This window comes from Miscanthus floridulus, chromosome 14 (assembly GCF_019320115.1).
Source record: "Miscanthus floridulus cultivar M001 chromosome 14, ASM1932011v1, whole genome shotgun sequence".
Taxonomy (NCBI): domain Eukaryota; kingdom Viridiplantae; phylum Streptophyta; class Magnoliopsida; order Poales; family Poaceae; genus Miscanthus; species Miscanthus floridulus.
In genome coordinates, this window is record NC_089593.1 from 94,961,093 (window position 1) to 94,988,496 (window position 27,404).

Below are 27,404 nucleotides of genomic sequence, written 5' to 3' on the forward strand. Positions count from 1 at the left end.
GCGGGGGATGACGGGTGGACCCCGTTTCGGTCCGGCGATGGTGGCTGGGCCCAACGTCAGCGCCTCGTCGCCGGCGTCGGCGGCGGACCCGCACGTGCTCATGTAGGCTTGCGGTTGGTAGGTACTCCTAGGAAGCCGGAAGCCCAAGCATGTCGCGCAGACTCGCACGCACTCACACAACGGACGCTGCCACGTGTCCGGGACCCACCAGCATCGACATCGAGTGGTCGAGTCCGTCCACGTTTCAAACCACTGTGGCGGGCGGGCGGCTCCGTCCAAACCGGATCCGGATCGCGTTGCGGCGTTACAGGTGGGGACACAACAGTTCACCGGCAGGGGAAGGAAGAGATCTACGCTAGGGAGTACTGCCTCCGTTTTCGTTTACTTCTCACCGAAATTTTACTGTAGCAATTGTGACCATACAATTTTTTCTATAAAAATTTTTTTAGATACATCAAGTTTTCACATATATGATGCTTTATTGAACATACTTCATTAGTGTTATATACATTGAAGTATCTAAGATTTTTTTAAAGAAAAAACAGATGGTCAAATTTGCTATAATAAAAAGTTGCTGATAAGTAAATACAAATAGAGAGAAGTAGCTTTTTACGTAAAAAAAAAAGATGTGGCATACCACAATCTCAAAGCAACTCTGTCTCTATTTCGCTTAGAGACGATAACAAAAGATGCTTAGAGAACGTACAGTAAGGCTCTGTTCGTGTGCCCTTAAATCCGGTTTGATCTGTTTTTTTTATTTGGAACAGTATTTTTCTCTCATAAATTTCTCCAGATTCTTTCAAATTCATCCAGATTTCTTCAAGCCAACGGGGCCTAAGGCTGACTCGGCCGGCAAAATTGAATGCCATGTCAGAATAATCCTAGGTGGAGGAAGAAAACAAGAGAGAAGAGAGCAGGCGTTTATCTGTGTGCTGGACTAAAAAGCATGGACCACGGAATAAAATAGTGACATGCAGCCTGTCCTAGGTGAAAGAGTTGGTGCTTTGCTGCCCCTCGCCATCCCGTGTGCACACATGTACTGAATATTAAATGCTTACGTACCGGTACAGCCAACCTATAAACTAATCCATAATATCAGCTTGCTATACTTTACCAGCTTTATATGACATGGCACCTGTTACAGCCTTCAGCTGGCTAAATCACTAGCCTTGCTCTTAGTCGAGGATGGTCTCACCATCCCCGTCCTCATCGTAGGGGGAAAAAATCTCGTCGTGGTCCCCATAGAGGACGTTTTCTTTCCATCTCCATTACCGTGCAGGGATTTTGTACCCGACATGGTCCTATCCTCGTAAAATTGGTAAGAACTTGAAGTCAAGACTCCACTCTGATTGAAACACATGTTGCACAGTTAGAAATGTGTCTATGCTCATCGGCGCTAGGTAGCTTGTAATCCAAGTCTATCTTGTAGCATAAGTCTACGATAGATATTTGAGTTTGTTGTAACCAAGTGTGTTGTACAAGATTGCCACGCCGGGGGCTGTTCCCAGCCTATTTAACATGCAATCGAGACCTGGGGGAGGGCAACTCGTTCATTTCTCTTCACATGGTATTCAGAGCCCGTTTCCTAGCGGAGTTAGATCATGGCATCGTCTTCCGCTGTGTTTGTTGTTCCCTCCTTCGGGTTATCTCCCGTCAGCGAGAAGCTAACTTGCGCCAACTACCAAGCGTGGAGTGCACAAGGCCTCTCCGCCATCAAAGGGGCGCAACTCTTCACCTTCATCAAGCCCACGGTGGTTCCACCGCTGGAGTTCCCTTGCTCCCACCAAGGGGGACGACAAGGATGCGCTGCCCAAGCCCAACCCCGACTACGACACTTGGGTGGCAAAGGATCAGTAGGTCCTCAATTTCATTCTGTCCAACCTAGGGAAGGAGATCCTTTCCCAGGGCTCTTCGAAGAAGACGGCGGCCGTGGCATGGGCCTCGATTGAAGCCATGCATGCGTCCCAGTCGAGGGCGCGCATCATCGCCACAAGGATGGCGCTTGCCACTGCCACCAAGGGAACATCTTTGGTGGCGGACTACTTCACCAAAATGAAGACCCTAGCGGACAAAATGGCATCTGCAGGAAGGAAGCTTGAGGACGAATAGCTTGTCTCTTACATCCTCACTGGGTTGGATCTAGATTTCAATCCAGTGGTCTTTGCGGTGACCGCTAGGGTTGAGTCGATCACGGTGGTGGAGCTGTACAATCAGCTCACTAGCTTCGAGCAAAGGATAGAGCTCCATGGAGGGGGCTCCCACTCATCTGCAAACATGGCTGCCAAGGGTGGCCGTGGAGGAGGAGCAGGCCACGACAACACCCGAGGCCATGGCAGCGGTGGCCATGTGAAAGCTCTAGTTTAGTTTTGATGAATTGATGAAACCCTAAGTGCTAATCTAATTTATCAAAATGATCATGAGATAGGTAGCACTATTCCAAGTGGTGGAGCAATGGTGAAGATCATGATGATGGTGTGATCATGGTGATGATCAAGTGCTTGGACTTGGAAAAAAAGAAAGAGAAAAACAAAAAAGCTCAAGGCAAAGATGATATCCATAGGAGTTTTTTTATTTGGTGATCGAGACACTTAACGAGTGTGATCACATTTAGGATTGATAGCCGTACTATTAAGAAGGGTGAAACTCATATCAAAATACGGTTATCATGGTGCCACTAGATGTTCTAACTCATTGCATATGCATCTAGATTCTAGTGAGTGCTAACACCTTTGAAAATGTTTGTGAAAATATGTTAACATACGTGCACAAGGTGATACACTTGGTGGTTAGCACATTTGAGCAAGGGTGGTGAAGTTTGGAGAAGAGAAGGAGTTGCGTAGGGACCGGACGCTGGACCGGACCCAGCCCTGAGTTCGGTTAGTATTGCGCAGAGGAGGAGTTCCTTTGGTCTTTCACCAGACGCTAGAGGAAGAGAACGATCGGACATGTAGAGGGTGAGTTCGATCGGTGCTGACGTACGCTGACGCAACACGGTGAAGCTGACTAGAGAGGACCAAACGCTGAGCGCATCAGGTCATGGTTTTGCCTCTCTAGACCCTCTCTGTAGTCGACCAGACTCTGAGTGGGTGGTGAGTCAGGTGGCGCAGCTGTGAGTCCGATCGCGGTGGTGGCCGAGCGGAGGCGTGTACTAGCAGACGATGGGCGGCCGAGTTCGGTCATTGTTCGCTGAGTCCAGTTGCCTCTTGACCATTGAGATCGGGCGATCGCAGTTGAACCGAGAGGCCACATGGCGGCCATCCAGGGACCGGACACTGGCTCGGGTGCGTCCGGTCGCCCCGACCAGCGTGTCCGGTCAACGCGTAGACAGTTGCAGTAAGGGGTAACGGCTCTATTTCGTTTGCCCCTCAATAAAAGGTGTTTGGCCGGATCAAGCTCACCCTCTTGGCCATTTGCATTAACATAGCAACCTTGTGAGCTTAGCCAAAGTCCTCCCACTCATCTCCATCATTGATTCATCATCTTTATGAGATTAGAAGTGAATCTAAGTGCATTGCTTGAGTGGTTGCATATAGAGGCACTTGGTATTCATGTTTTGCTGTGGGATTCGCTTGTTACTCTTGGTGGTTGCTGCCACCTAGATGGCTTGGTGTAGCGAGGATCATCGAGCGGAGAAAGGTGCTTGTCTCTGGCTCTAATCGTGGTGATTGTGAGGGGTTCTTGACCTTTCCCCGATGGAGAGCCAAAAGGTACTCTAGTGGATTGCTCGTGGCTTGTGTGATCCTCATCTTATATTGGTTGTGCGGCACTGAAAGATCCTAATGGCTAGAGGGGGGGTGAATAGCCTATTAAAAATTTCTACAACAACACTAAGACAAGTGATTAGTCAATAAGATGGCGAAGCAAATTTTGCGCTAGCACTACACTTGGGGTTGCAAGCCACCTACCCGATTCTAATTTCTATGATCTCTAGTATGTCACACAAGAGCTATGTCACTATATTACATGTAGGTGAACAAAGCTAGCTAGATAACTACAACTAAAGTGCTACACAAGATACAAGCACTACACAAGGTGAATACGAAGTAATGAGGGAGAAGGGTAGAAGTAATATACCGCCATGGCAAGTGATCTATCAATGAATATCAGTGAATACCGAGGAGATAATCAAGACACAATGATTTTTCCTCCAAGATTCACATGCTTGTCGGCAAGCTAGTCCCTATTGTGGCGGAGGTTCATGCAATAATAGGCATCACACACCTAACCCGCAACCGGGTGCCACACAACCAACACAAGATGAGGATCCACAAGCCATGCGCAATCCACTAGAGTTGCCTTTGGCACTCTACCGGGTAAGGCACAAGAACCCCTCACAATCATAATGATCGGAGCCAGAGACAATCACCTTCCTCTGCTCGATGATCCACCAATCACCGGGCCATCTAGGTGTCGGCAAACGTGAAGAGTATTAAGAACTCCACCAGCCCAACACGCGCCAACTAGTGCCACAAGATGCTAGAACACTAAGCAATGCACTAGAGACTCTCTAATCTCACTCAAGATGATGAAATCAAGTGTGAAAGTGAGTGGAGTGGTGTGCTCACCTCTCAAGGGTGTATGCAGCTGTTAGATGTGCCAAGAGTGTGGCCAAGGCCGACCACTAGCTCTATTTATAAGCCCACAAGCAAATAAAACCATTACCTTTTTGAGCAGCTTTCTGTGAGGGCACCAGACACGGCGGTGCCTGGCACCGGACAAGGCGGTGGCCCTCCCAATGGTCACTTTCTAATGGCTAAAAACTAGTCGTTGGGGGCACCGGACAGGGTGGCGGTGTCACCACCCTTAGGGTGGTGGTGACCACCTGGCCATCTGCCCGAATACCCCCTTCTCTGGACTTTTATGGTGGTGCACCGCCATCAGGGCGGCAGTGCCCAGCAGCCCTTCCCCTACCCTTTAGATAAAACAGGCAATACCACCACCCCAACAACAGCGGTGACTAGGCGGTGCATCGCCCTCTCCATGGCGGTGAACACCGGACGCACCGGTGCCCGCGTCTCCACTACTGCTCTTGGCCAAAGTCCAGGGTGGCGGTGCCCCCCAGGGCAACCCGCTACTCTTGGCCTCCCAGCCAATCACCGCCATAGGGGTGGCGGTGCACCGAATAGGGCATGGCGGTGCCCCCATGGCAGCACCCCAAGCCATGTTTCGCCTCTTTTTCTTCACCTTTCTCACCACCTTTGCAAATGTGCCAACACCATAAGTGTTTCACCATCACGTGCAAGTGTGTTAGCATTTTCATAATTATTTTTCAAAGGTTATTCACTTCTCACCAATTGTGCACTAGGCCTAAAATGCAATGTAAGTATTTCAACACCTAGTGGCACTAAATGATCGAGTTGTCCGATAAGAGCTCCCATCTTAATAGTATGACCATCTATCCTAAATGTGATCACTCTCTATAGTGTCATGATCACCAAAAACAAAAATGACCCTATTGATATCACCTTTACCTTGAGCCCATTTTTTTCTCTTTATTCTTTTCCAAGTCCCAGAGCTTAGATACACAAGTAGACAAAATAAGGGTAAGCATGTTTGAGTAGAGATCAATGGTTCTCTTCAATCACATCAATAAGTATAAGTTTATCAATGCTTCCTTTGCCTAGTTACCTTCTCCGACAATGGTGCCAAAAATGCTTGTTGGTATTTATTAATGTGTCACTTACTTTAAGTAGCCACTAATTATAAACATATATATCCTAACATTACTTTACTAGGTTGTCATCCCTAGTGATGATGCCAGAGATGCTTGTTGGTACTACACAACATTACTACTAGAATAATACTAAGTAGTTCTTTATCATTTTATGTGACTAGAAAGAATATATAAATATATAATTAAAAAGGATCTGCAAGCGCACAGATAATATACCATGATAGCACTTTACCCGAGAGTATTCCAGGTATCATTATTTATATTTTTACCACAGGAAAGGTCTAGCAAGGACATGTATTGATAACTTATACTATTGAAGGAGAAGTAAATCATAACTTATTGTTCCACTCATAACAGGGATAAGTCATAGGATAATATATATATATATATATATATATATATATATATATATGATAAGTATAAATAATGATAAATCACTCAGAGTACTCCTTTCTATGGCATTAGCATGGTCAGATAGAATATTAGAGGAATAATTTCTAAATTATTCCTAATTACTAGTCAAAGCATACATTGATTAGTACAATTATACCTAGTAGTCATTGCTAAGATCATCCTCATATCTACACATAAAGGATATTACTAAGGAAGATTAAGAACATAGCATGCTCTTCCTTCATAACCGGACCCTACGTGCGCCTATATTCGGGGAGTGGACTATAAAAGACTCAACGGAAGTGTCACATCCGTGATCTACCATATGACCCAGAATATAAGGTGTATCCACAGGTAAATAATGTATAAGCACCACGCTTACACAATGTCGACCACTCACCCGTGCGCAGCGGAGCGAGTGCTATACGAACTTATGCATGGATATAATGATAAACTAGCTATACTAAGCATATAACCAAAATAGACGATGAACATTATAACAAAGAACATGAATAAGATGAATATTAATATTGTCATAACAATTATAACTAGCATATAAAAGTAATGGAGATACAAAAGAGATGGGGTACAAAGATTATACCAAACCACGCTCTCAACAACATCAGGAATCCAAGCGAAGTCTGCTTGCCTCCCTCTAGATCCAGCCTAACTAGCTATGCCCTAGAATATGGTGCAACTCTAAGGATGATTAGGGTTTCTGTCTTCTCAAATGACTTATCTACCTTCAAGGGGTAGGGGTTGATATATATAGGCTAGAGCGTCTAATGTGAGCCCTTAGATCAAACCGACTTAAAGAATGGCATAGATGCAACCTAGGAGGCGGTGGAGAACCGACATTGCAACGCAGAGGCTGACAATGGTCTCTAGGGGCCGGGCGACCCCACTTGACAACCTTTTGCCCTCCGCTTTCGTGTAGAGTCCTCTCGAGTCTTGTAGAACCTTCTGATGTCCATTTCGCTGTAGATAAGCGTAATTAAATCTGACATATAGGTCCACCTTGATGATTTTCTGTATAAACCCTGCAGAAAATACAGATTCACCAAAACTCATGAAATTTGTTAGTTTAAACCCCTAAACCTTCATTGATGATTATATTTATGGCCTTATACATGTTATATTGATGGTTTATAATGGTTGTTAACTACCGTCAACACTTCGCTCTTTGGTGTAATTAGTTTTGAGAGCAAGCTTATGTCGAGTCTAGTAGTTAGTGTGGCTCTTTAGTTAGTCTTTGAGGGCACTCTAATTTAGTGTAGTGACATAGTCTTTGTGTGCTTAGAGATCATAGTCACTAGAATTGTGGTAGGTGGCTTGCATTTTTAATAGGCTAGCGCAACATTCGCTTCACCTTATATTTGTCTAACCGGTTTGTTAAGTGTTGTTGTAGAAATTTTTAATAGGCTATTCACCCCCCTCTAGCCATTAGGACCTTTCACCGTGGTGGTTTTGGGCGTGGCATGAAGGGAGGCCGTGGCGGTGGCCGTGGCCATGGCGGCGCACCATCAAGCGTCATGTGCCAGCTATGTGGCAAGGTGGGCCACACCGTGATCAAGTGCTTCAAGTGTTTTGATGCTTCCTTCATGGGTCCCCCTTAGAAGAGCGTCTCGTTGGCCACCGCATCCTATGGGGTGGACACCAATTGGTATGTCGATTCGGGTGCTACAGATCACGTGACCGGTGAGCCAGAGAAGCTCACCATCCGTGACAAGTATGGAGGCCACTATCAGGTCCACACGACGAGTGGAACAGGTTTGGAAATCAATCATGTTGGTTCTAGTATTTTGCGTACCCGCACTAGTAACATTCATCTTAACAACATCCTTCATGTTCCACAAGCCACAAAAAGTTTGCTTTTTGTTAATCGCCTTGCTCGTGACAACAATGCCTTTTTAGAATTTCACCCCGATCATTTTTCTATCAAGGAACATGGGACGAGGAGGACCCTCCTTCAAGGTAGATGTGAAGGGGGCCTTTACCTTCCCAAGCCGGTCAAGAATAAGCAAGCTCTTGGAACCTTCAAGCCGCCCATTTCCCTATGACATCATAAATTAGGTCATGCGTCTAGTCAAGTAGTCCAGCAGGTCCTTAATCGCCATAGGCTTCCCTTTGTTAGAGATTCCAATAAAAAAACATTTGTGATGCGTGTCAAAAGGGCAAAAGTCATCAGTTGCCCTACCCTAGATCCACTAGTGTATCTACTAGTCCTTTGGATCTTGTTTTCTCTGATGTTTGGGGCCCTGCTCCTACTTCTGTTGGATGCAATAATTATTATGTGAGTTTCATCGATGATTATAGCAAATTTACATGGATTTATTTTTTGCGCCACAAATCAGAAGTTTACAAAAATTCTGTGATTTCCAAAGCCTTGTTGAACGGCAATTCAATAAAAAAAATCTTAACCATGCAAATGGATTGGGGAGGTGAGTATCAATCCCTAAATTCGTTCTTCCAGCGAATAGGCATTGCACATCATGTTTCTTGTCCCCATGCTCATCAACAAAACGAGTCAGCCAAGCGAAGACATAGACATATTGTTGAAGTCGGCCTCTCCCTTCTTGCACATGCCTCAATGCCTCTAAAGTTCTGGGATGAAGCTTTTTCTAATGGCTATGTTTTTGATCAACCGCCTTCCATCTAGGGTCATCTCTAACAAGACTCCCCATGCTCGTCTTCTTAAAATGCAGCCTGATTATTCTTTCCTTCACACAATTGGTTGTGCTTGCTGGCCAAACTTGCGACCATATAATGATAGAAAGCTTCAATTCCATTCTAAACGTTGCGTTTTTCTCGGCTATAGTAATATGCATAAGGGGTTTAAGTGCCTTGATCCCTTTGAAGGTCGAGTTTACATTTCACGTGATGTGGTCTTTGATGAGTGTGTCTTTTCATTTGCCCAACTCCATCCTAACACCGGTGCTCGCCTTTGTGTAGAGCTTTCCCTCCTTCCTGACATTTTATTGAATCCTACTGCTAGTTTTGGGGACGCAAAATTACTTGACCAATGTGATGTTTCCATGTCTACTAATGGTGTTCAAGATGCTGGTACTATTGCAGTTAAAACAGGTGAAAACAATGGAGGTGATTGTCATTTTATGTACATCCCTAGAGGAGATAGCGCCAGCACGAAGCACGAGTTGGATCCGCCTGCTACTGTGTCAGGTGATCCGATCGGATCCCCTCCGGGATCGGAGCCCAGCTCCTCCGTGACGGCTTCACGTTCGACAACTCCTGCCAGTGGATCTTCTGTAGCGTCCCCGGCTTCTTCGCCAACTACGTCGCCCACGTCTTAGCAGTAGCTGGATCCGATCGAGGGGGCGCTGGTCCCACGACTGGCCCTATGGAGATTCTGTCGCCCAGATCCTCTGTGGCGCCTGGATCCGGAGAGCTTCCTACGACATCATCAGCATCAGCAGCACCACTTTGCCCTACTACACGACTTCAGCACGGTATTCATAATCCAAAAAATTATACTAATGGCAAGGTGCGTTGGGGAATGCTTGGTTCTACTATTGTAGAGGAGCCTCAAACTGTGGACGAGGCTATTCAAGGATAAACGGTGGGTGGCGGCTATGGATAGTGAGTATACGGCCTTGATGAAGAACAAGACTTGGCATCTTGTCCCATATCCGAAAGGCAAGAATATCGTTGATTGCAAATGGGTTTATAAAGTCAAGAAGAAGGCAGACGGTACTGTTGATAGATATAAAGCTCGTCTTGTCGCCAAGGGATTTAAACAAAGGTATGTCATTAATTATGAGGATACCTTCAATCCTGTGGTGAAGGCAACAACAATTCAGCTTATACTTTCTATTGTTGTCTCCACTGGCTGGTCTCTGAGGCAACTGGACATGCAAAATGCTTTCCTTCATGGATTTTTAGAAGAAGAGGTATACATGCGTCAACCGCCTGGATATGCTGACAGATCTCGGTCCAATTTTGTGTGCAAGCTTGATAAGGCGCTCTATGGTCTCAAACAAGCGCCTCGTGCGTGGTATGCTCGGTTATGTCATAAGCTTGAAGCTCTAGGCTTTGTGCCATCTAAAGCTGATACCTCACTCTTCTATTATAATCGGGGGAAGCACAGAATGTTTGTTTTTGTGTATGTTGATAACATTATTGTAGCAAGCTCGTCAATGGAGGCAACTAGAGCTTTGCTCAAGGACCTTGAAAAGGATTTTGCGTTAAAGGATCTTGGTGATCTGCATTATTTTCTTGGAATTGAGGTCAAAAAGTGTGCCAATGGACTTGTGTTGTCCCAAACAAGGTATGCCAAGGAAGTAATTAAGTGTGCTGGTATGCATCTTTCCAAGCCCGTGAATACACCTCTGTCTAGTGTTGAAAAGTTCAGTGCGGCTGATGGACAGAAGCTTGGGCCGAAGGATTCTACAAACTACAGAAGTATAGTGGGTGCTATGCAATACCTCACCTTGACAAGGCCTGACATTTCCTTTGCTGTTAACAAGGTATGTCAGTTCCTTCATGCTCCGACTAGTGTACACGAGTGTTGTCAAGCGTATACTTCGGTATATACATGGGACGTAGAAACTTGGCCTCAACATCAGTAAGTTAGACTCGACTTTGGTAAGTGCATTCTTAGTTGCTGACTGGGTAGGATGTGTTGATGATTGTCGTTCAACGGGTGGTTTTGCTATCTTTCTTGGCTCCAATATCATATTATGGAGTGCACAAAAGCAAGCCACAGTATCACGGCCTAGCACTAAGCGGAATACAAAGCACTTGCCACTGCCACTGCGGAGATGATGTGGGTTCAGAAGTTGCTGACAGAATTGAGAATACCGCATCCACCTGCAGCTCGTCTTGGTGTCATAACATAGGTGCCACATATTTATCTGCCAACCCAGTCTTTCATGCCAGGATGAAACACATTGAAATTGATTTTCATTTTGTTAGAGAAAGGGTGGCACAGAAGCTATTGTAGATCAGGTTTATTCCTTCGAATGATCAGCTTGCAGGTTTACAAAGCCTATAGCAGCGCCAAAGTTAATTTAGTTTAGGAACAATCTCAACATAGTGGCCGGCTGAGATTGAGTGGGGGTGTTAGAAATGTGTCTATGTACATCGGCGCTAGGTAGTTTGTTATTTAGCTTGTAATCCAAGTCTATCTTGTAGCATAAGTCTAGGATAGATATCTGAGTTTGTTGGGAGTTTGTTGTAACCAAGTGTGTTGTACAAGATTGCCACGCCGAGGGCTGTTACCGGCCTATTTAACATGCAACCGAGACCCGGGGAGGGCAACTCGTTCATTTCTCTTCACATGCACATCTATAGAATCGAAGAGACAAGACGAGCGAGAGAGAAGACTAGGACGTACTAGGCCACTAGAGAGTACCAAGAGATGGGTTTTTTTTAGCTCTCATCTTCCCTCTTCATCCTCTAAGCTTAACGTCATGGAAAACAAATCCATGGTTGAATCGCCATAGACTGCACAGGATGGGTGGCGCAAAGGACGAGGTTAGTGGCTTTGGATCCGCTTCAGGTGCCACGTGGACGGCACCCAAGCTAGGGTGGTGTCGTTGAGAATGGGAATGGAACGTCGACGCCGCATGGGGTCGTGGTTGGGAACGGTGGAGTATGATGTGGCATCAAGCAAGTGGTACTCAGTGTCGGGGTATGTGAGGTTCAGATTCCTCGACATCGAGTCACCACTTTGGGAAATGAATAGAAGGATGAAGACACATTGAAGATGGACGGTTGGATGTAGAACTTAAATTAGCTACTCAAGGTTCCTGCAGAGAACAGGTACGAGGATTGATCCCTCAACACAGAAAGAAAAAAAAATCCTTCTTAAGTCCCCGTGGGGGCAATGCTCCCATCCTTATTGCTAATATAAGGAATTGCCTATGGAGAACCGAGGATTGGTTCCTCATTACCATCTCTAATTCCACCTACTTGGACGTACTCTTGGAGTAGCTTCATGGCCTCGTTTAGAACAAAGGAATTTCACAAAAAATGATCAAATGGAACAAAGAACGTGTAATTCTTGAAAATCAAATGGGAATGACTTCATCGATTGTGAGCGCACAAAATAGAGTACCTAGGATCCCAAGATTTGGAAATCATATTATATTTGGAGAATAAATAAGTTGAAGATCTTTCTTTCCATTATGATGCATAATTAACCAAAGAGGATGATCAAGTATGTAACTTCTTTTGGACAAATATTTAGAACGCCATGGATTATGTGCATGTTTGCTTTGAGAATGTCATGTGCATCAACATTGCATTTCGGACAAATAACCCATATAAAAGAATGAAAGGTGCGTACATAGATTCTGAAAGTGAGCATAGCTCAATTGTGATAGGATGAAAAGTGTGGTCAAGAGAAAAGAGAGAGGATAAGGAGATGACAATGTGTGTGCCTCATGTGTCAGCATGATATGTGGGTACGGGTTTAGATCCGTCGGGACAAGCTATGAGACCTGAACTGAGTTTAAAGACCAAAATGATATAGTTTCTAAGCATGAGAACGAATCGAGATGACATACCTTCACAAAGTTTGAGGACCGATCAAACTTTACTCTATTCTTTTTATTGAAAACCCACATAGTTTCTCATGGTACGTCACATTTACGTAAACTAACCTGTTTGGCATTTGCCGTTTTTGCTATGTACCAATGGATTATGGCTGTGTTTAGTTGTAGGAATTTGGATTTTGGGGCTACGATAGCACGTTCGTTTTTATTTGGCAAATAGTGTTCAAACATGGACTAATTAGGCTCAAAACGTTCGTCTCGTAATTTTCCACCAAACTGTGCAATTAGTTTTTCTTTTCGTCTACATTTAATGCTCCATGCACGGGCCGCAAATATTCGATGTGACAGGTACTGTAGCAACTTTTTGAAAATTGGGATGGAACTAAACAAGGGCTATGTAATAACATGTATACATGTGTACGGCCAGTGGCGAAGCTGCATACAAGGCAGTGGGTGCACATGCACCCACGAAAAAATTAAACACCACTGAGTAAATCAATTTTTTCACTATGATTACAGCTCAAGTTTATGTATCTATAAGGCAAATGCATCACTATCTAATTTGCTCTAGCTTCGCCGCTGTATACGGCAGAGGATCAAAGGTAATCATCCAACATAAATCAAGCTGGAACTTCACTGCGGACTGTAAGATTAACCAAAACCTGTGTCTCCTCGTTCGTTGACAGTGTACTTCTGTTATCACAACGTCTTTTCGTTCCTGTCCTAATACGAATAATTCAGAGACAATTCAACTAAAAAAAATGCTATACTGCTATTGCTACCCCATTGGTGACGAACATTATGATGATGTCATTTAGAGATGATCCGTCATTGTCATGGTTGTCTCCAACAGCACACAAAATATCTCATGGCGAAAGGGCATTGCTGCCATTTTACACCTGACAAGGTTTTAGGGCGTGCAGACGATTCGAGAGAGAAATGCAAAACGATCGCTGGATGCCTTGATCGACCATACGTACATATACTAGTGATTTTGGAGTCTCAAACTCGTCAAGGAATTCCACAGATGCTGGCACTGCCAAAGCTACCACGCCCAGATGGCGCTGACGCGGTCGGCGACGAACGCGGCGAGGCGGCGTGCACAGGTCGCCACGAACGCGGCGGGGTCGGCGACGCAGCCCTGCCACGAGCATGCGCGCATGAGCACGCGGCCGCGGCCGCCCCGCCCACGCCGCCCGCCGGCGCAGCCGCCGCGGAGCTGCGCCCGGCGCCAGAGGCGGGCGAGGCAGCAGCCCTGGTCGCGCCCCGCCGCCACCACCACGGCCGACTGCAGGTACGCCGACGCCGCGTGCTTCAGCAGCTGGTTCCGGATGCCGATGTTGGACGCGTCGAAGTCGTGGATGTCGTGGCACGAGTACTCGCCCCAGCTGCTGCCCCAGCGCCACGGCTGCTGCTGGTGGTTGTGGTGCTGCTCGCCGCACCCGCCGCCGCCGGCCCCGCACTCGCCGCCGCACTGATGCTCCTCTTCCTCCAGCACGTCGCGGAGGCTCGTGTACTCGATGCTGCCGCTGCCCCCGCTGCTGCTGCCGCTATGCCCGATGCTGCTGCTCCGGCCCCACGGCCTCGACGTCCGACGCCAGCTCCCCGCCGCCCGTGGCGAGACCTCCAGCGGCGACGCGTCGGCTGCCTCCATCGTCCTAGCAGCGACAGACACCACCTCCTTTCCTTCGGGAATGCAATTCTTTCTTGTGTGTGTTTTTTTGGGTCAGGGGTAGCTTGAGACGAGGAGAAAAACAAGGCGCCGGATGCATCGGCGTTACCAGTGCAGTGAGAGCATCTCTCTCACTGGCTCTGCTTCATTATAGGATGCTTGTTCTAACTCTGACCAGGCCAGATATAGCACTGCCTGATACAACATTACAACTCTGCATGCCCTCAGATCAGGATCAACAGCAAGGCCAATACACCACTGCTCATGTGCAGTGCAAAGCCTGTTTCATTTGTAAGGTCACTAAAGCATGTTTACAACTTTACATCCACTGGTGGCTAATTGATACTTCCTCTATTCTAAATTATAAGACGTTTTGACATTTCTAGATACATGACTAATAGTTTATAGCTATCTTGAGAATATTTGCACATGCATGTGAAAGAAGCTCGTAGCAGAAATGGAACTCCAGAATCCATCATGGTACGTGTTGGCCATCCAAATGGGCAATACTGTTATGATTTATGAACGTCAAATGCAAGTCCAGAATATGACTTTTGCCAGGACTCAACCCAGTTCAAACGGTTCACGCTATCATTTCAGAATGCATTATTCAAACAGAGAACGAAACCATTCCCAGAAACATTTCCCTCTGCAGAACTAACAGGCAGATACCTAAGAACCAGGACAACACCTCAAACGATGTGCTCAGCCAGCGCCAGAATCTTGAGGTGCTTCTTCTTTCTCAGCTCATGGGGCACGGGACCGAAGACACGGGTGCCGATCAGCTCGCCCTTGTTGTTCACGAGGACTATCGCGTTGTCGTCAAACTGGACCTCGCTGCCGTCGCTGCGTCCTTTCTTCATGGCAGCGCGGACGACCACTCCATAGACGACGTCTCCTTTCTTGACCTTACCACGAGGCTGGGCCTCCTTGACAGATCCAATGATGGTGTCCCCAAGCCTTGCTCCTTTCTTCCCCCTCAAGGACTGTATGCACATAACCCGCTTGGCCCCAGAGTTATCCACGACCTTGAGGTTGGTCCTCATCTGGATGAATGTTCTGATTTGCTGGAAATAGGATAAGAACATATGTTATCACCTTTTCCCCCTTGGAATCCACACTGAAATTTGCGATCATCTCAAGACAAAATCAATATTCCACCAATTATCTAGCTACCTTCACACCGTGTCTATGTAGTAGGGTTTTCATAAAAAACATTTTTAATACTTAGTCTAAGTTTTTTTTTTGAAGGGCGGGCCTGGTGCAAGCGGTAGAGTCTTACCGCCTGTGACTGGAAGGTCCCGGGTTCGAGCCGCGGTCTCCTCGCATTGCACAGGCAAGGGTAAGGCTTGCCACTGACACCCTTCCCCAGACCCTGCACAGAGTGGGAGCTCTCTGCACTGGGTACGCCCTTTAGTCTAAGTTGTTTTTCGAAGGGCAGGCCTGGTGCAGTGGTGAGAGCTATCTCACTGAATCACCAGGTCGTAGGTTAGAAGCAGCCTCTCCGCAGATTTTGCGGGGTGAAGGCTTGCCTCGGTTTTTCCCTTCCCCAGACCCCACTCATGTGGGAGCTTTCGACACAGGGTCTGCCCTTTTAGTCTAAGTTGTTTTTCATCAAATCAAACTAAACAAGCTCAAGAAGAGTATCTTGTAAAGCAATACAGTTCGGCATAGGAATTCACTCTGATTAAGGATCTATTTATAGCCTGCTACAAGTGTTGAAAATTGCAAACTCAGGGACCTGAAAAAGGCTCAGATACTACCAAAGCTATTGAAGCATTCTGCTATATGAAGCAACTAAATGATAGCCAAATAACTTACTGGATGATGGCTTGTCATGGGTATTGGAGAAAATGAAAAGATAGACAATCTTCATTAATCAAACTTAGAATGTCAGTGTAAGTTACCATATATGGATTGAAAGACAGAGTAAAATGATTTTCTGACCAACAGTTATGCAAAACTATGAAAATATGTCTGAGGTCAGTATATATTTCATTAACATCCATGCTGAGATATACAAGCAAGAGAAAGTTATATTCCAAAAGCTATCTCCTTAGCTTCAGACCACTTTTTTTTAGGAACTCCTGAATGTTTGCTAGTTTTCATCAAATGACCAACGAAACATGCTCATGAAGACAGTCAAGAGTGCCTTGTAACGGAATACAGTTTGTGATAGGAATTCAGTGTGTCAGAGCCTCAGAGGATCTAGTCTTAGTCTCATTGCCATGACTGATAACAAAACATTAAGGCTACTCCAAAAAGGCTCAGGTATCACTAAAAGATTTTCAACTATCTCAGTTGTATAAGCAAGGTCAATGACATGCTGGATGATGTATATCATGGGAAAAATGGAAGACAGGCAATTGTTCAATAATCACATCGAGAATATCAGTGTAGCTATCATAAGGCTTTGAAAACATTTATTTTTCTTACCAGCAGCTTATTCAAAACAGTAAGCATAGATGTAAAATGTCAACATAATAATGTTTCTGCACAGAAAGAACAGCTTACCTGACTGATAGCATCACAATGAGAAGGTCTTGCTACTGCCTCAACAGAAGAGTTGGCGGCTCCAAACAAACTATTTCCAAGCCTTCCCATCAAAGTACACCCAACTATATCAATCAAGAAGCATTCAACACTTTGAATTAGAACAGCATCCTCACAGCTAGCTATTGAAATTTGAAAGCATAAGGTTTAATAAGGTGCAGACAGTTTCTTATGGGCTTATGGCTATGCATTGGCTGCGCCTACATAGAAACATGATTCTAATTTCGTAAGCATTTAAACAATAGGGCTTGATAGTAATTAACCAACCGACCATGCCTATGTAACCTAGTTGGACACTAGGCAAACATAAAACATTGGCAAAATTTGAAAGAGGGACGTTTTTATTCTAAAAAAAGAAGCCTGTTACTTAAATCTAAGCTAATATAAACTGAATTAATTCTATTATCTGAAGGAAGATGCTACGTGACATGTCCTCGTTATAAAATCAAAAGCTCAGAGTAGAGGCCTTCAAACTGATACCTGATGGACATTTTGACCTCAGGAATGCTGCCATTTCCTGCTACCCTGCTCTTTGCCTAAGCTTCCCTGCAAGCGAAAATGGCGTGCATCAATCAGAGGCGAACTTGGGCAAAAAACATATGCATGTAACTGCGACAGATCCGGATACAAACAGCTTAAGGCATCTACACCAGTTCCCCATTATCAACCCCAACGAGAAAAAACTGTCGATTGGGGGGAAAAGCTTGCTCCAGCGGATCCCCATCCCGACCCCTCAAAGAAAGGGGAAACCCCCTGGCCCCCAAAACCTGAGATTGTTGGCGGGAGCTCCAATTGTCCTCGCCAGTCGCTGTCAAGGAAGCCGAACGCCAGCTGAAGTTGAACTCAGCCGCGAGCTCCAGGATGAGAGGAGCGGAATCGGCAGCACGGAGTGGCGCTGGCGGAGGAGGAGAGGAGGGGAAGCGGCGGCACGCCGCGGCGCTGGCGGCACGGTAGGGTTTTGGGTGCTCGGTTTCGCACAGCGGAAGGTGGAGGCAGGGAAAGGGAAGGGAAGGGCGTACCAGGTGGCTGCTCGTCGCCGGCGCTGCTCGCCCAGCCGCCGCCGCCAGAAAAGCCGCCGTGAGAGGGGTAGGAGGTGAAGAGGACTAGAGTCTAGTGGAGATTTGTCCAGGACATCGACCAGCCCAGCCCATATAGAGTAACGGGCCTACGATTAGGTGGAGCCCAGATCGTTTGAAAGAATGAGCCCGTTTTCTTTATTTTCCATTCTTTCTTTCTCCTTTTCCTTGCAATCCCTGCGATTATATTTGTTTCTTTGAACAATTTTTTATAGCAATTGCATAAGTTAATTTTGTAGAACTTAAAATCTTCAGCATAATCTTTCAATATTTTTACAAATGACTGGCTCAATAAAAGAATGTCATGCACTAACTTTGCAAAAAAAATGTTACAGGTCAACTAAAAAATGGTGTGTATTAAATTTAAAATATTTGAGGCATATATATATATATATATATATATTACTTTTCAATAAAATTTTTTATTAAAAGATATTAAAAATGTATCAGCTTTCAAAAATTTCTTCAACTCTGTGAGAATTTTATTCATTAAATACTTCATTTTAGCACATATAATAGTATATATTTTTGAAATAAGAAAATATGATCATATTAAAACTCATTTTATTTGATTATTTTAGAATAACAAACACCATCAACATGAATTACCAGCGTGCCAGCGAAGCATTTACTATTTATTCGCATTCAAGCATGAGACAAATATTAGAAGTTGTTTGGTTGTTGAAATGGCAACAGAAACGCAAAGGGAACAAGATTGCAAGAGAAGACAACAAAATGGTATCTGATTATGTTAGGGTTGGAGCTGTACCAAATTTTGTATAAGGTGTTATCGGTTCACAATGGGACTCAATTACACACGAGGGAAGGAGGAACAAACATTGAAGAACTGGACCTGTTATTCGATGTAATTAAGACATGTTACATTTACATGAACCAAAGCCATTTTATTTGTAATAACATGTGCAATGTCGATCTAGCTTTACTTTGCTCTCTTCATGTCTCCCTCTCTCTCACACACACACCCGCATGGGCACACTCTCTCCAAATGTCGCACTCTTCCTATATGATCCATGTTGGGCTCTCGCCGTGCTGACCAAATTGATGGATGGATGGATGGTAGTAGCCAGTGATCCAGTGGCTACTACAATGGCATCATCTTCCACCACAACACCATGGCTTAATAGTGGAAACTATACATATTAAGTAAAAACATGAAAGCCAATTTAAAAAGCGTCTTACGGTCACCCAAGCAATTTTAAAAGTAGCACATCCATAGTACACTCAAATATATACTCACATGAAAAAAATTGGGATGCAAACTCAAACTAGAAAAATGCATACGAAAATGACAAATTTTAGATGCATGCGAAATAGGAGACGAAATCCTAGAAATTTTCTTCTACTAGTGCACATACAACTGAAAATTGTCATATTCAAGTTTTTTTTTCAAAAGTGAGTTTGCATCCCAACTTTTGCATGTAAATATATATTTTGTATGCACCATGAATGTGCTAATTAAGTTTCATGAAATTAGAGCCACTACTACATAAACCTTTTGTAGGGGCGGTTCTAGAGGCTTTGTAGAGGCGGTTTGCCCAGCCGCCCCTACCCAAGCGTCTCTACAAATCATATATTTGTAGGGGCGGTTCCTAAACTGTCCATACAAATCGATTTATAGGGCCGCCTCTACAAAATCGATTTATAGGGGCGGCTGTAGTACCAACCGCCCCTATAATACCTGTTTGTAGGGGCAGTTCTACAGTTCATTTTTCTGCCAAAAAAAATTTAAATTTATAATTCAAAGAGAGGTCCACGTGGCATACAATAATCACACCATTGTACAAACTGAAAAAACAACCAACAATCCCAGACACGATTGATGAACTAATACAATCACACCCATATACATACGCATCTAATAAGATCATTGGCCTCGTCTATAGCCATCTTCAAGTTCTTCATCACTTCTACAAGCAAAAAGTGCAGCCTTGATTAGTTCTATTATAGCCCAGCATATACAGAATAAATGTAAATGATATCGAGTACTGTTCGTCGGCGGTGCACACCTGCTCGAACCCTGCGGGCGGAGCTAGTCCAAACTCTGCTCTTGCTCGAAGCTATGCCGATGACGAGGAAGGCTCAGGCTGGTAGAAGAAGACGGGGTTAGCTCGTCCACAGGATGCTGCTGCGCGGTGAAGAGGAAGCAGTCATGGTCGGTGAAGGTGAAGCTGACGCACGGCTACAGCACCCGACCGACCGACCTGACGAGGACGGCGACGGATCCTGGCTCCTCGGGTACGGCTACAGCTCGGAGAGGACGGCGACAACACCGGAGTTGGAGAAGATGAACGGCAATGGCTCGATCTATCGCTGCGACCGAGCTCCTCCTGGCAGCGCGGTTGACGACGGCGGCGGCGGCGAGCCACCATTGCGACCGAGCTCCTCCCGGCAGCTGCGGCGGTGAGGTTCAAACCCGGCAAAGCTTCGCCTGGTGTAGTGGCGTCGGCGTGGTTGGGGAAGAAACTATGGGTCTCTTCTTAAAGGCCCCGGCACGCTCGGACGGCATCATAATTTTGGACGCGGGATTTGGAAGCTGAGCGCACGCTCGTGCGGTAGCTGCATAGTGGGGCAAGTGCCGGATTGGCGAAATTGTGGACGGCGCCGTAGGATTCTAGAAACGGAGCGCGCGCTCGCGCGGCAGCTGGACCACCAGCGCCGAATTAAAAAAATCCTGGGCGGCGCCTGCTATGACTCCAGAATGTCGACATCCTCATCTGGAAGCATGTGAGGGAGGTGGGCCCATTTGTGCTGTTGGCGCTGTGACGCGGAGCATCCGAGGGAGGTATGTTTCCATCTAGGCGTAAGCAAACCCACACACACGAATTTTTTTTAATGAAGTTTATGCATTTGTAGGTGTGATTGAGCCGTCCCTACAAATAGCAACACTAAGGGCGGCCGGTGAGTGAGCCGTCTCTACAAATTGACCCATTTGTAGGGGCGGCTCGTATCACCAGCCGCCCCTACTGTGCCATTTATAGGGGCGGTTGGTCTTGTGGGTCCCGAGCACGCTACTGTAGGGACGGCTACATCATCAACCACCCCTATAAAAAATTTGTCCCGTTGCTACAAACCATTTTTTCACGTAGTGAGCGGCCAAAATAAATTCTGTGAATTGTTTTTCATGTTTTCATCCCGTACTTAGTTTGCACTATGGCATAATCTAGGGCGGGACATCATGTGCACCGGTGTCGGCAGTGAGGAAGCTGCAGGAGAGAAGTACTGTCACCGGGAACGGATGATGCACTGCCCCTGCCACTGTACTCCTTCCGTTCAGACACTCCCAATCACAACTTGGACGTATATGCGGTGTAGTGTAAACATGCATGTCCCACCAAAACAACGAAAAAGAGACTTTCTCTCTCAGCTGAACAATGAGCACAGCTTAAGTATTAAACCACCGCTAGTGACATCGACGCACCCTAGCTCTCCAAGAACTACGTCCGCCACGTCACCTCTCTAACAACTACTCCCTCTATTTTTTAGCGGTTATATTTGGTTTGTCGTAATTCAAACATTGCAATATTTGACCAACTATTTTTAAAAATCCTTATAGGGTCGGCGGCCGCGTGGTGGGCGAGCCGGGTGGCGCGCGCCGCGGCTGGCGGCAAGGACCGCCACAGCAAGGTGGTGACGGCGCGGGGGACTGCTGGACCGCCGCGTCCGCCTCTCCGTGCCCACGGCCATCCAGTTCTACGACATCCAGGACCGCCTCGGCGTCGACCAGCCCAGCAAGGCCATCGAGTGGCTCATCCGCGCCGCCGCCGCCGCCATCGACGGCCTCCCGTCGCTCGACTGCTCCTTCGCCCTCCCCACCGCCGCGGCATCTCCGCCGGGCGCTAGCGACGACGCCGAGGTCAGCACCTCCGACACCAGCAAGAGCTCCGTGCTCTCGCTCGCCAACGCCCCGGCTGACAACGCCGCCCCTCAGCAAGCCAGTCACGCCTACAACGGCAACGCCGGCGGCGGCGGTGGCGCGTTCGCCGAGCTGATCCTGCACTGCTCCGCCAACGACAGCAAGACCGTGCAGCAGCAGCAGCAGCCGACGCTCGCCTACTACGCCGCGCAGCCCCGGCCTTGTCCTTCGAGACGATGCCGCCCCACTTCTCCTTCCCCCAGGAGCAGCCTCACCCCGCAGTCGCCTAAGACCGGGGCACACTTCAGTCCAATGCCGCCGTCGCCGCGCCGCTGTGGCCGACGTCTCAGCAAGCGTGCCTGCTGCAGAGGTTCGCCGCTTCTCCGGCTGATGCCACCGGACTGCCGTTCTTTCTGGGAGGCGGTGCTGCTGCTTCTCCGGTGACTGCCAATGCGGAGCCGAGGCTGCAGCTCTGGGACTTCAAGCAGGAAAGGAAGACCTGAAAAGTGGCACCCAGAGCTTGGCGTTTCAGATGACTATTTCTTGGAGGTGAGAGTTTTGATCCCCCCAATTCTGCACAATTTCGTTCTGAGCAGCATTAGCTTTTCTTTTTAGAGAACTAGCAAAAGTAAACAGCTCCCGAATATGACAAAAATGGAAGGAACTGCAACAAAATCGAAAACAACTAGTAGCAAATTGAATTTGTGATCAATAAAGTGAGTTTGAGGTTTTAGGATATGGTTTCTGGACGGGATGTATTGAATTTACAATCTTGCAGCAATACTATTCATTGTCAGATAAAATCCAACAGTGACTTCACAAACACGACTTGAAAAGTTAATTATGGGTGGAAATAAAAAGAATTCACTTGCTTGCTTAGATCTAAATAATTTGTAAAAACATGACGATTCATCATTGAGAATTTGAGATCAATATGAGTTGGATGATCTTCTCAGTTCTCGCTTCTAGCACTGCACTAAGGTGTATCTATTCATTCAGCATTCAACGATTCTCCTAGAATCAGCTGTTTAACGGCACACATTGTTTTTTAGCAATATAAGTGTTATAAGATCCTGATTTTCAGTTCATAAGTTCTATTTCTTACTGTTCTTCCTAAGCTTATATTCATTAATTTGGAACTGTATTGCAAAAAAGTCATGGGGTAGCTGAATACATTTGAGGAACAGAAATGGCCTTTTTTAGAACGCATAAGCTGTTCAGTAGTGTCAGTAGATTGAGGTTTTCATGAATAATGTACCTAGTTGGGAACTTGAGATACAAGTAGTATGAATGAATTCTAAGCTTTCCATAAAAACTGGGTTTACCTCTATAAAAAAAAAGTAGTATGAATGAATGGTTTAATCATCTGCATTTCCATGCTTAAAATTAGAGTTGGAGGCTGGAACTAAAAAATAATAGCCTATCTTGGTGTAAAGAAGTTTCTTCTAGGGTATATGTACAGAAATAAATTCAGTGAATTCTGATACATATTCTCCAGTCTTGGTGTCCTGCATTAGTAACCATGCTTGTAGGCAATTTTCTACACAGTTTTGCTATTTTGGTGACTTTTTTGTGAACATGTCATGACGTATTCATAAGGAGAGAAAAGAGTTTGGGATTCGAAACAAGACTAAGAAAGAATAATCTAAAATAAAGAACCTAAAGGACGGTAACAGAAACAAAAGCCTAAATAGGAGCTAAGTGATGACCGGCTACTCCTAATAAGAGAGGAACTATGCCTACAGCCTAGAAGCAAGGTGGATTTTTGTTGGTTATTAGCCATTAACCTGGGCTCAACTAAGCAAGCACAAGGCAAGAGATCCAAAATGCACCTACCCACCCTGCAGTTCTTTGCCCAATAACAGTTACAAGTTATACTACTTGATTGATCACACTACCATTTCTGCACTATGCAATGTCAATTACTGCAACCATCTAGCTACAATGCTATATTGGCATATGCATCACTCATACCTGATGAAGTTTTATCTAAATCTTGTCTGACATTAATTATCTGTGCAGACTTCACTTGCTATCTCTCATTCCTTCCACTGACTTCCTGGCTGACCCTCATTTGCTGACGAATTTGTTGTTTTCATTCCATCATGCAGAGTAGACGACTGCAACTGTGGCTGGGACTGAAGACCTGCAGAAACGAATGCATCAACCGCATCTTTCATTCGTCACTTAACATTTGTCAGTAGCTTCCGCGCTTGTCTGTGACATCTGCTGCGATGAGAAACCATTTTTTTTTCTTTTCTTCATGGGTTTTTGTACTCTGGTAATCTCACTCGGACAAAACCTGAAGGTTGACTTGGTTGGCTGATTGATTGTCACACGAATCTCCTGACTGTCAGTGACTCGGTACTGAAACTCACGCGTGCAGCAAACGGAAGCCATGGTATTTGCATATGAGGATTCTTAGCAAGTTAGCATCTCTAATTCAAACTAGATAGAACTATATAAAATGTTGACAGCAATTCAGAATCCAAACTAGAACTCCAGCATTCTTTTCTGCCTTAGCAAGACCTAAGTGATCCTCAACTCTGAATATCTGATGAACTTCTTCAGAACTTGTGTGCACCTAACCTCTGAAATCTGAAGTCTGGCTGACGAACTCGTGTCTGCAGACCTGCCTCTCTGCCCGGTACTAGGTGGGTGGTTCAGAAGACTAGAAGATGTGTAACTGAAGGCAGGGTTAACAACTTAACATCGATCTCATCCAAGCATCCAGCGACATTTTAACATCTGTCTTCCTGCCCAGTCCAGGTAAGCGTACACAAGTGGTTATCTACGCCGGCTGGAAGAGTTTTCGACAGTAACACACAGACGCCAGCACAGGTTGCAAGCCTAATCAAACAAGACATTCTGCTTTATGCGATGGTGCACGAAGACACTCATGTAAATGTAAATATTGGAATAGTTCTTAATGTATCGTTGTCGCAGTAGAGTCTGATCACTAAAATTGGAATGGATTGGTGTAGTTATTCTACGACTAAGACACCAAAATATATCGAGCCATAATAAATGATAAAAGGTACAAGAGAAATATTGGCCAATAATTGTGAAACCTCTGGACACTTGACTCTACCCTCCTCTCTATTTATCCAAGAGACGGAAGGACAGATCCTTTTTCTTGTTTTCCCATCATTTTGTCAAAGAGCTAGTTTTGTTCGGATGTCTGCACTTTTACTTAAGAGGTGTTTGGATTTAGGAGGTGTCATATTGGGTGTTATATCGGGTGTTCAGACACTAATCATAAAACTAATTATAGAAGTCGTGACTAATTCACGAGACGAATCTATTAAGACTAATTAATTCATCATTAGCACATGTTTACAGTAGCACCACATTGTTAAATTATGGACTAACTAGGTTTAATATATTCGTCTCGCAAATTAGTCTCAAATTGTGCAATTAATTTTGTAATTAGTCTATGTTTAATACTCCAAATTAGTGTTCAAACATCCGATGTGGCAGTGCCTAAACTTTAGGAGGGGGAAGCCAAACACCCTATTAGACATCTATTTAAACGGTTGGTCCCGTTGCTCGCTTATTATACTTTTTTTTATTTTCGTTGCTCCACTTAGGGTCTTTTTGATCCACCAACTAAACTTTAGCCGGCTAAATTTAGCTGCTATGGATCCAAACGGTCCAGCTCAAAGCCCAACTAAGAGCATGTTTGGCATAGCTCGTAGGTACTGTAGCGAGGAACCGAGGGAGCTCCAAATCGTGGCTCCACCGCCTCTTTCTCTTCTCCGTTCATTTTTACCTCGAAATCCGAAACAGCTTCATGTTACAGTGCTGCACAGTGTCACTACAGGGATTTGAGGAGGAGCAGGAGCCATGCCAAACATAACCTAAATTTTAGGTGAGTTTAGCTAATTGAATTCAGCTAAAGTTTAGCCGAGTGTATTGGCCGAAGGATCCAAACACATAGTTGTGATTTTACCCTCTCAATTTTGAAATGAAGCTCCGACTTTTTGTCACACCGTTAAGCCTATGTGGATTAAAAGCCAAAACAAAAAGAAAAGAAAAGAGATCCAAACAACGCCCCCAACAGATTTTTTCCTCGGGCGCCCTGTCTCCTTCGCTCGACTGCACGCGTACTCGCGAGTCACGCAGGATTGGAAGCGCGGCGCTAGTGTTTTCACCGACTGGCGTCGGGCGGCGGCGCGGTCCTGTCACACCCCGTTGCTGTCGGTGATCACCGCCGGCGTGAGGAACGCAAGAGGAACAGTAGATCGGGAAGACAGAGGAAAGATTCCTGCTGCCGATGTCTGTATTCTTAAGTTCGATGCTTACAGAGTTTTCATGGTGTCTCTTAAAACGGACTGGTTCTGCCCTCCCGGGCCCACACGTCATAGACTTGCATTACACAAACGATTGAATACGTAACTCTAAGTAGATAGCGTCTTCCAGCGAATACGCTTCCTTCCGATAGCTCTTTAGACAGTCATTGTTGTGGGTTTGACAGCTCCCCCCGCCGAAGTGCCTGCTTGTCCCCAAGCAGGTGCCTCTGGAAAAGCGATGGCGCAAGACATTGTAGTCTTCCCAGGTGGCCGACGTCGTCGGGAGACCGCTCCATTTCACCAGGGCTTGAGGAACAGCAGTGGCACCCTTCTTGACTAGGCAACGCTCAATGATGACTTCAGGCACCGCCGCAGCCACCTCAATGTCAGTGGTGACTGGCAATTCTGAAAACACTGGAGAGAAATTAGGAACAAATGACTTGAGCTGGGAAATGTGAAATACCGGGTGGATTTGGCAGTGATGAGGTAAATCCAACCGATAGGCCACTTTTCCAATTTTCTCCAGGATGGTATATGGCCCATAGAATTTGTAGGCCAGCTTGGGATAAGGTCAGTTAGCCACTGTGGACTAGGTATATGGTTGGAGCTTAAGCAGCACTTGATCGCCTACCTGGAACTGGAGATCCACCCTTTTCTTATCAGCCATGATTTTCATTCTATTCTGAGCACTGGCCAAGTGTTGCTTCAGAGATTGAAGATGGAGCTCATGATTCTCAATGATCTCAGCAACAGTTGGTAATGTATCAGGTGAGATCAATGGTGTGGCGCCCACAGTTGGTTCATAGCCATAGAGTGCTTTGAATGGAGAGCAACCGAGGGAGGAATGGAATGTGGAGTTATACCATAGTTCGGCTAAGGATAGCCAGGACTTCCAGGTTGTAGGAGCATCTTGGACTGAACACCTTAGGTACATTTCCAAGGACTGGTTGATCCTTTCGGTTTGCCCATCTGACTGTGGGTGCTAAGCTGTGCTGAGAGCCAATTTTACTCTGTAAAGCTTGAATAGCTCCTTCCAAAAGGCACTGACAAAAATTATGTCCCTATCAGAAACAGTGGACTGTGGTAACCCATGTAACCGGACCACATTATCCATAAATAGCTGTGCTATAGAAGCTGCTGTATAAGGATGTTTCACTGCCATGAAATGAGCATATTTGGCTAATCTGTCCACTACGACAAAAATAACACTGTAACCTTGTGATCTTGGAAGACCCTCTATAAAGTCCATAGATAGATCCATCCAAACTCCTTGAGGTAATGGTAAGGGTTGAAGTAAACCTGCAGGATGAGTGTTAGAGTGTTTAGCATGCTGACAGACATCACACTGCTTGATG

General features: G+C 45.6%; 1 protein-coding gene, 1 non-coding gene and 3 pseudogenes across 4 annotated transcripts; 3 read left to right on the forward strand and 2 right to left on the reverse strand.

Annotated features, from left to right (window-relative positions):
• The first annotated feature begins 37 nt into the window (after positions 1–37).
• On the forward strand, positions 38–11,050 carry LOC136504046 (uncharacterized; annotated as a pseudogene).
• Positions 2,092–2,230, forward strand: LOC136506305 (small nucleolar RNA Z247). The gene has a single exon (XR_010771520.1). It is a non-coding gene; the product is annotated as a small nucleolar RNA Z247 (small nucleolar RNA).
• Positions 11,051–13,085: 2,035 nt separating the features above from the next.
• On the reverse strand, positions 13,086–14,707 carry LOC136504505 (uncharacterized; annotated as a pseudogene).
• A 47-nt stretch (positions 14,708–14,754) lies between these two features.
• Positions 14,755–17,926, reverse strand: LOC136505780 (large ribosomal subunit protein uL14mz-like). Of its 3 annotated transcripts, none has more exons than XM_066500930.1 (5): positions 17,827–17,911; positions 17,575–17,702; positions 17,288–17,353; positions 16,769–16,872; positions 14,755–15,321 (listed from the first exon to the last, which is right to left on the reverse strand). In XM_066500930.1, exons 3-5 carry the CDS (start codon positions 17,319–17,321, stop codon positions 14,947–14,949), a joined length of 513 nt encoding a protein of 170 aa, XP_066357027.1. In that variant the 5' UTR covers positions 17,322–17,353; positions 17,575–17,702; positions 17,827–17,911; the 3' UTR covers positions 14,755–14,946. The 3 variants fall into 3 exon arrangements, with proteins under 3 accessions (XP_066357027.1, XP_066357026.1, XP_066357025.1); XM_066500929.1 differs by having other exon boundaries at positions 17,575–17,746; positions 17,827–17,899; XM_066500928.1 differs by lacking the exon at positions 17,575–17,702 and having other exon boundaries at positions 17,827–17,926.
• A 3,153-nt stretch (positions 17,927–21,079) lies between these two features.
• LOC136504047 (transcription factor PCF8-like) lies at positions 21,080–22,260 on the forward strand (annotated as a pseudogene).
• The last annotated feature ends 5,144 nt before the right edge of the window (positions 22,261–27,404 follow it).

Bases quoted from the DNA above. Each gene is read 5' to 3' on its own strand.
- LOC136505780 (XM_066500928.1), bottom strand. From the start codon at position 17,321: ATGGCAGCATTCCTGAGGTCAAAATGTCCATCAG. The intron at 16,873-17,287 runs GTATCAGTTTGA...TGATTGATATAG, and splicing joins GAGGTCAAAATGTCCATCAG to TTGGGTGTACTTTGATGGGA. The intron at 15,322-16,768 runs GTAAGCTGTTCT...TCCTATTTCCAG, and splicing joins ATTGTGATGCTATCAGTCAG to CAAATCAGAACATTCATCCA.